The 9,727-nt window shown below is 36.1% G+C and overlaps 1 protein-coding gene across 1 annotated transcript; it reads right to left on the bottom strand.

Moving 5' to 3' along the window:
* Positions 1–4,515: 4,515 nt before the first annotated feature.
* On the bottom strand, positions 4,516–5,091 carry LOC121249315. Its single transcript, XM_041148023.1, has one exon. The coding sequence runs from the start codon at positions 5,089–5,091 to the stop codon at positions 4,516–4,518; it is 576 nt and encodes a 191-aa protein (XP_041003957.1).
* Positions 5,092–9,727: the final 4,636 nt, after the last annotated feature.

Consider the following 9,727-nt stretch of genomic DNA (forward strand, 5'->3'; position numbering starts at 1 on the left):
CCACCATCCCTACCGCGTGCACCGTAGGCGGGAATCACAGGCGGGACACAACCACCATCCCTGCTTACCACCATCCCTAACGCGTGCACCGTAGGCGGGAATCACAGGCGGGACTCTACCACCATCCCTGCTTACCACCATCCCTACAGTTCCTTTACACACAATAAATACTTAACAGAGCACTGTAGGCGGGAATCACAGGCGGGACACAACCACCATCCCTGCTTACCACCATCCCTACAGTCTCTTTCCTTTTACTCACATGAAAATCCAAATCTAATAAATACATGAACATGTATGCAATCATGCGAAAACCCAATTTTCTTTATAAACATGATCATGCATGCAATATGCGATGTACGTGAACAAGTCATAACCAACAACCAACAACCACAATGCAAACAAACACAACTCCGTCCACAATCCATCCGACCCCCGAAACTCCTCGGACTCAGTCCGGCAAAACAACCCAATTCACAGATAATATGCGTTAGTGCAAAAATATATTTAAATCACGAAAGTTCTTTAAGGAAAATACTTACAGTGCAATATAATAATTTCCGGAGGATCTCGAAGTTGCAAGTGGTGATTTCTGAGCAACACCACAGTGTAAAATACACTGTGGCCGTGGGTCACAATTACCAACTTTTCAACGAGGACAAACGAAGACCCAAGATTGATAGGGTAGGGCCTAGGGAGGTCGGTGAAGCCAATGGTGGCGGTGGTTTGCCGTGGGTGACGGCGGAATGGGCGGTAGAAGACCAAAATGCCCAAATCGGAAATGTAGTTGGTGGAGCTTCACCGGTGACGGATCGGAGGTGGGGTTGGGTCCAATGGGTTGCCAAGAGGTCGGGGATGAAGTGGTAGGAAGATGGTGGCCAATGGTGGTGCGACGGCGGCGCTACGGCGGAAGGAGTGCCGCGGCTTCGAAGAGCTACTGGTGGTTAACGGCGGCACGGATGGAGGTGAGATTGGTGGGGTGAGGTCGCCGGCGGCTGGGGAAGCTAATGGGCTGGGCGGTGAGGGCCACCGCCGGCTCACGGCGGCGCTGGCGTAAAGGTGGCCCGCGGCTTCGTGGGGGGCGTGTGGGCTACCGGCGGCGAGGTAGGGGCTGAGGTTTGGGAGGTGAGGTCGCCGGAGGGAGGGGGAGCTGGTCGGCTGGGCGGTGTCGCGCACGGCGGCGCGACGGCGGCGCTGGGAGGAGACGAAGGAAACGGGCGGAGGAGAGGAGAGAGAGAGGTCGCGCGGGAGAGGAGAGGAAATGGGGAAAAAAAGAAAAGAAAGAAAAGAAAAAGGAAGGAAAGAAAAAATGGAGGAAAAGAAATGAGGTCCAATCCTCATAACTTGGATCACAAAAAAGATCTAACGGAGACGATTTTAAAACCACAAGTTAAATAAAATAATTTAAACGTAATGGTAAAGTCAAATTGAAATAATTAAATCCCACAGTAATTAATTTAAATATTAAAAGCAATTTAAATGCATAACAATAAATAAATATTTAGAAAGCACATAAAATTAATTTTCACCAAATTAAAATCATAGAAATAAACTTACTAAAAATCCAACCAATTTTAAAATAAGAGGATAAATTTTTGAACAATAAAAAATAATCCTTCAGTAAAAATACACTGAAATACGGGGTGTTACAATTCAACTATGAAGAGTATTTATTTTGTATAATACATTACTCATTTGAAAATTATATTAATAAATAAAACACATTATTTCATTAAATAGATATATTTAAATTAGTTCTATTCCTTATAACTAAAAAAGGGATATTATCCTTTAAAATGATTTCTAGAATAGACGTGAGGCTGATCATATAATGGTTGGTGGAATCAATCTATCATTCTATCATCAACCCCTTTTCATTGAGTAATAAACAAAGTGTAATGAAAAGTCTTTTTTTTTCTCTTTATTTCATTGGTAACTCGATAGAAATGATGGGCGTCTAAAAGAAAACATAAACCTGCTTTGGTTAACAATTAATTAAACATCTAAACTTTGTTCAATAATCTATATACAAATCCATAGGTTGTAATTATTGTGCAAGGAACTTGAGTTTACAATAAAATTTCCATAAAATTTCCTTATATCTATGCCAACTCAACTAAATTTGTTCTTCTTCTTGGTATTTATTCTTTGTTGTAAAAAATTCAAGTGGCCTTATCTCACATAGGTTTCCTAGTTGGTTTGATTCGCATTCAAATGGACAAAAGTTGGATGCAAGTGTCAAACAGATTTACGTCATGTGAATATGGTGAAGGGATTAATCAACATAGGGTAAACCATTTTTTGCATCAATTTTGAACCATTCATATCATTACCGTCCAAAGAATGTGTGACACCAAAACTACCGACGCAAATAACTTTTTGCTTTTTGTTGCACTATTTCTCATATTTGCGACAACCTACATAGTTGCAAAAGATTATGTATTGCATGTTCAAATTCCTTTTGCGACCACATACATGTGCCGGTAATAAGAATTGATTTGCGGCTATATGTTTTTACGACACCATAACATCATTGCAAATTGGTACTTTTGTCACTGTATCCAAAATCATTTGTGACTAAAAAATCTAATTTTGCGTCGTAATATTATGACACAAATAGTCGCAATATTTGCGACGTTATTGACATTGGACGCGAAAGTGATTTTGAGACATGGATGGAAATCATCATTTGTGTCATTATATTTGGCCTTTTTGCGTCGATCTGAGTTGTTGAGAATGAGAACTGATTTGCAGCTATATGTTTTTATGACACCATAGCATTGTTGCAAATAGATAGTTTTGTCACTGTATCCAACATCATTTCTGACAAAAAGTCCATTTTTTGCATCTCCATATTATGACTCAAATAATATCTTTTTGAGACGTTATTTACTTTCGATGCAAAAGTGCTTTTGAGAGCGAGTACTATCGACTCCCATGCGTCGATGAGGAATGGATGGAAATACTCATTTGTGTCACTATTTTGGTCTTTTTGCATCTATTGAAGGTGACGCAAAAGGTCGGATTTCTTGTAGCATGAAGAGGGTTTGTGAAATCTTCAACTTTAGGAAAAAAATAAAATAAATAAGAGCCTAAGATGCATAATTAGCATGCTGATCAATCTGTATGTTCCTTCTAAATACGAACTCAAAATCTAGCTTAAGCTAATAGTGCATATAAGGCGCCGTTAATAAGTAGCACTATTATTCCTATAGATGTATAGTAAGCTCACATGAATCTTATCATCTTTCACAAAACTCAAATTAACTCTATGAACAATCGTGTTTAATTATGTTCAAATATGTAAAGACAAGATCTTCTAACGGAATACATGCATAAATAAAATCATGTGCACATATATAAGTATATAATAAATATGTGTATGAAAACCAAATATACATAGCATGGCTTCTTTATTCTTAAACTTCAAACTAGACTCAATGCCCTTTGTATATATTACTCCGATCCTGCATGGTTTGACATGATATATGTATTAATAAACTTTAGGTCTCGTTTGTATTCAAAACCCACATCAACTCATCTTATCTCATCATTACAACTTTCTTAAATTTTTACATAAAATATAATAAACAATTCAACTTTTTTAAATCTCAAAATAATTTTTTCAAATTTTCACACAAAATATAATAAATAATTCAACTTTTATTATATTATTTATAAACCTTCTCAACTCATCTCTAAATCCAAACTACTTAAACTAATGGTATTAGCCGCCTAAAAATTATTTGAATTTTCTATTGCATGGGTCTAAGTTATTGGCATATACGATTCCCAACAAATACTAGATAGGATACGGTCATGTTTTTCCAACGAATAGGATGCTACTATCTTCAAATTCAAGTAAAAAAGTAACAGCCAATTGCCTCCTCTTACCTTTTTTTTTTTCACATAAAAATAAACTTCTAGCCACTTGATTTAGTTTTTTTTAATTTTTTTTTTTAAAAAAAATCTTTTTCTGTGGCTCTTGGAGTTCATATTGCCCTAGAATCAAGCATCCGCGGTTACAAACCTATAAGGAGGCTTTTTCTGTGGTCCGTGGAGTTCATATTCATATCAAGATTCCATGGTTAGAAGCCTATAGGAAGCCGGACCATTAATAATCGGACCCATGCATTTTTGTTTTTTTTTTGCGAATGGCCCATTAATTAACATGGACCCAAAATGGTTTGAAAATCCCATGATACGTCTAATTAACAATCAAAACGAAAACAAAAAACTTCAATCAAAGTCGATCGATCAGACTATAATTTCTTTTTTTGATTATTCGAGACGGAACCTCAGGAATCGATCCACTGTATATGGAAGTTTTGGAAAACAAGAAGAATAAATAGCATATTATATATATATATATATATATATACAAAACTTGGAAATAAATCCTATTCCTTGAGAAAAAGCAGATCACAAGTATATAATAAAATTATCGGGCTATATATACATATCTGTTATACTACATTAATATATGCATGCCTGCAAATGAATCCATGACAAAAACTACATCTTGAGTTTGGTCTCGCATATGGATTCAACACTCCTAGTAAAAACAAAAACAGATATGTTACACCTGTTATAAACTGTAGCATGCTTCTTGAAGATCTTGAGCAGACTCGTTTTCCCCACCAAAGTTGCCGTCGATGTCAAGTTCAGGCTCCCACTTCCCAAATCAGCAAAAAAATGTGGATTCATCACCAAATTACCAGTCATGAGAGTCACGGAAGTTGTCACGTTAAGCTTGCCGCGTGCCGGAACATTTCGTTCCCCTATCAGAGCCTCCCCGACCAGGTCGCCGTGAAAATCAACGTACGCGGTAGAGTTTTTATACCTGAAGCTTGCATAGTTTCGATTCTCGACGGTAAAAACAGTGCCCAAAGTGACATTCGCTGTTGTATTCATCAGCATTAACAAATCAATGTTTTGGAGGCCTTCGAGGTGGAGGCTGATTCTGGGGTCTCTAGGCTTCAACATGGTAAAAGACAAGGCTACGAGAACAGCGGCAATGAGAACTAAGAAAATCGCCGTTACAGCACAGCATATTTTGAGACCTCTGCGAGAAGTTTTGCCAGCAGCCATTGTTGATTGACAAGAAGTTTTAGAAGATAGATAGATAGGTTGGGATCGAGGAGATTTCAATTTATGTTGGTATTTAAAGAGTTAATTAAGGATATTGGATGAAGGAAGGAAACGTATATACCGCGTGGACGTTACGGTGATCTCATTTAATTAAACTTCATTAGTACTAATCTTGTACGTTGAATCCTAATTGTGTTCTATGTGGGAATCAAAGAAACAGTAGTTTAATAAAAAGTAGCAAATTGGAATTTGATGTATGTAGGCCGGCCTCCAAGTATATGGGGTTATATATAAGAATCTTAATGAACATAAATATATAAGATGCTGAATTTTTTAAATGAAAAATAAAAACTTCGTATAGATCACTAGTTGTACGTAACTACTAAATGGAACTCGAATCCTGATCACAAGGAAAATAGAGACCTAAGATCAAAATGAGGAGTCCTTTCTTAACTCAACCTTAATAATTAATGACAAAACTGTATGAGTTTTATTTAAACTCTATGTCCCACACATCCATCTTGATAGAGTTTAGAATAGTTTAAAACTTATCAGTTAATTGATGAGTTATAATGAGATAAGAAAACTCCTAAGAGATAAGATTAACTCTATATTTCTAATTACAGTCAAATACAAAGTTTTAGATTTCTTGATAACTAGAAATCTATAAATAGTACTGAGGAATTAAAGGGTTCTCACTTATAATATTATTATACCTCTAGCCATCGATCAGAAGACTTCGGAGGTAAAATTGTTAGGGTGATCATTCTCTCGTTGTCAAGTCAGATTCTTTATCACACTATAATAGAAGGAGGTGCGTTTTTTAATTATTATTATTTTATTATCTTGGATTATAAAAAATCGAAGTCCTAATTATTAATATTTATATTAAAATATTTAACATATAGTATTATAGCTTTAGCTTATAGATTTTTTATCATCTCCATAAAAGATACGGTGAATAAATATTTGGTTTATATGCTTTCGTCTATTGTGATATTGCGAAAGACTAAAAATAATGCCTTCCGATCTGACAAAGAAATTATAATGGTGTTTTTCTTTTACATCTATTGTATGTTTGTCTTTTATGAGAGACCCACACAGTGACATTATATACATGTATTTCGGTTTTTGAGTGTTCCTATTTTCTACTTTTGTCGTATTGTGCTTGTGCTGGAGGAAGGAAAACTCTCATAAATTGTTCACAAGATATTGATACATCCTTTCGAAGTAGATATTGCTTTGATTTTATGTTATTTCTCTATTGTTTTTTCATTCACTGTATTGCGTATTGTAATAAACAAAGTTGAGGTATATCTATGGAGAAGAACCTCGCTGTGAGCCATTGTATGTTTGGTAGCCCTTGTGTATTGTGTAGCCGGCGGCCACTGAGTGCGTGGTAGACCACCGTGTATGGTGACCGGTGGCTTAACACGCCGGCGGTGTAAAGGAGGTGGCTAGTGGCACAGTGAGACTGTGAAGTCCCACATGGGTGCCACCCCTGCCTATTCATGGTTCTCATCGGCTACGTATGGTGAGGTCAGCGCTAGGAGTGAACCTCCTCATCGGTGTCCGGCCTGTAAAGGCGGCAGAGGGCTCTAAAGCCTACTGCCGCAGCAGTTTCTGGTAATAATAATAAAAAAAAAGGGTGGATTGTGACCTGAAGGTCGCTGGTGGAAGAAGGATGGAGACTTCTTGGCGTCTCCCCTCGTCGGCGACATGCCGCAACCACGACAGCTCAAGGTCATGAAATAAATGGCGGTGGCTGAAGGTTGAAGAAGATGAATTAGCGTTTCTTTTCAGCACATTTATTTTTGGGCTATTGAGCTTGGCCATGAGCTCTGGCCCAATCCAAGAGCGAAAGGAAAACCAACGGGTTGAATAGGCCATTGTTGTTGCCTAGCCCAATAACATAACCAAAAAAAGGGGGAAGACGATCCACTGAAAGGAACCAAGTTCCATTCGGTTTACTAGACCGGTTCGGCTCAAACCCAAACCGGTCAGATTAAAATAATTACATTATTTTATGTTATTTAAAAAATTAATTTTTATTAAATTCTCTTATGCATGTTATTATTGTTAAATACATGTTTTAAATTTTATATACATGTTATTATTATTAAATACATGTATGAATTGTTTATTTTGACTCTTATTATCATGCCGTATATATTTATTTATCCAATATAAGGCAAATGACGTATACAAAAATTAAAGGAAAGATTGGTTGCCCACAAGTGCAAAATCTTCCTAATTTTAGTGAAAAATCATTAAACTCTATAGTAAGTTGGATATGATGGAGTGAACACTTTGTATGTCAGAGTTCACTCTCAAAGGAGAATTCTAATAATACAACTAGTTCATCCATAAAATTTAATACTGGTGGAGTGAACAATTTTGTGTGTCAAGAGCTACTCCTAAAAGAGGGTCTTGATGACACTACTAGTTCATCCATCAAAGTAAAGTTGGTGTTGAACAATTTATATACCAGAGTTTACTCCCAATGGAGAATTCTGGTGATACAGCTAGTTCGTCTACATAATTTAAGGTTGGAGGGAACACTTTATATGTCAGAATTTACTCCCAAAAGAGAATTTTGTTGATACAACTAGTTCATTCCTAGAATTTAATACTGGTAAGAACACTTTGTGCATCAAGATTTACTTCCAAAGAAGGGTCTTGATGACACTACTAGTTCATCAATAATTGTTTAAATTATGATTAATATTTGTGAGTATCGAACTCAAAGCATTAATGTGATTAAAATATTTTTTTTGCACTAAGTATACGAATATCGTTATAAGGTTTTCTATACATAATGGACTCTAGTATAGAGAAACATGAGCATGCCAAATTTACACTAAGAGTTTTAGACCCTACTTTATCTCATTTAAGCCTTAACATAAATTATTATTGAAAATAGTGATAAAGATTAGAAAAGTACAATGTTTAATTATATTGGATTAATTACTACATATCAAACTATGGGGTGCCGCCCTTGGCTATTCATGCTTCTTGTCGGCTACGTATGGTGAGGTCGGCGCTAGGAGGAGGAGTGAACCTCTTTGGTAGAGTTCGGCTTGTAATGGCGGTAGAGGGCTCTAAAGCCCACTGTCGCAACAATTTCTGGTAATAAAACAATTTAAAAAGAAAAAAAAGAGTGGATTGTGACCTTAAGGTCGCCGGCGAGAGAAAGACGGAGACTTCTTAGCATCTCCCCTCGCCAGCGATGTGCTGCAATCGCAGCAACTCAAGGTCTGGAAATAAGTGGTAGCGGTTGAAGGTTGAAGAAGATGAATTAGGATTTCTTTTCAGGACAATTGTTTTGGGCTACTGGGCTGGGTCGTGAGCTCTGGCCCAGTCCAAGAGGGAAAGGAAACCAACGGGCTGAATAGGCATTATTCCTGTAAAATTCAATCTTGATTTGAAAAGTAATGAGATATAAAAAAGTTGGTAGTATGATTGTTAGCTACAAGATTGGTTGCCCAATGGGTTAAATAGTCTCTATTCATAGTTTGAATTTTGAGGAAGCTGAAATGTAAAATTCCTTATGGTTGGCAAAATTAGTGGGAGTATAGAAACTAGAGATGCGATTGTTGTTAAATGCATTCTTGTACTTTGAAAATATTTATAGTTCATTTTATGATTATCTAAATGATAACATGGAACAACAAGCAAATGATCATCTACCTCATTAAAGAAATACGACCAAAAAATTGGTCATGTTATCATTAATAAACTAATTATGGATACTATAGTTGAATCAAATAATTATAATAATATAGTTCGATTAAAAGAGATAAAATGATTAATACTTCAATTTGTAGTACGTTCGAATAGTCAGTAAAACTATTCGACTGCACGTAATAAGATCGAACAGTAATTTACATAAAGAAGAGAGTTCAAATAGTTTGTAGAATTTTTTGCACCACGAAATAGTCGCGGATTGTCTCTTACGAAAGTGTATGAAATGTAGAAAATCATGCAAATGCCATTTTACCCTTTCGAACACTTCCATGAAATTTTTTCAAGCAGGAAAATTTTGCGCTCATTGAATTTTCACATTCGAATGCCAAAATTATTCATTCAAACGGTATACGTTCACCCAAGTGACAACTTATTTTGTTGTAATAAGTGGGTTATTAATTAGAACGGCGTCGTTTCAATATATAGAGAACTTATTACAACGACAAATGTCACTGTAATAAGTTTTAAAACCTACTCATCCTTCAAAACCCCTCAGCCTGCTGCACTACTCTCATTTTCTCACTTCTTCTTCTTCAACCAATGCCCAAAACACTCATTTCCTCCACAATCCTCCACTTTTCTCTCCATAATCCTTCATTCTATCCACGAAATTTATAAACATTAGCACTATATTGACTCAAGGTATGTTTGTTGTTTAGATTTTTATATAAATTAACTCATTTTCTTCATTATAGTGATAATATTTGTTTAAACACCATTTTGTAGGCGTTTATTGAGTTATTTCGGTTTGCACAGCTCAAGGTATGTCCAAATTTCATAACTTAAAGGTTTTAATATCGAATATATGTATTTGTCTATCTATCTTCATTGTGAATTGATTTTTAGGATGATTGATTGTGTTTTGCTATTGTGATTTGCTCTCTGGTTC

The sequence above is a fragment of the Juglans microcarpa x Juglans regia genome, chromosome 2D, assembly GCF_004785595.1.
Source record: "Juglans microcarpa x Juglans regia isolate MS1-56 chromosome 2D, Jm3101_v1.0, whole genome shotgun sequence".
NCBI lineage: Eukaryota > Viridiplantae > Streptophyta > Magnoliopsida > Fagales > Juglandaceae > Juglans > Juglans microcarpa x Juglans regia.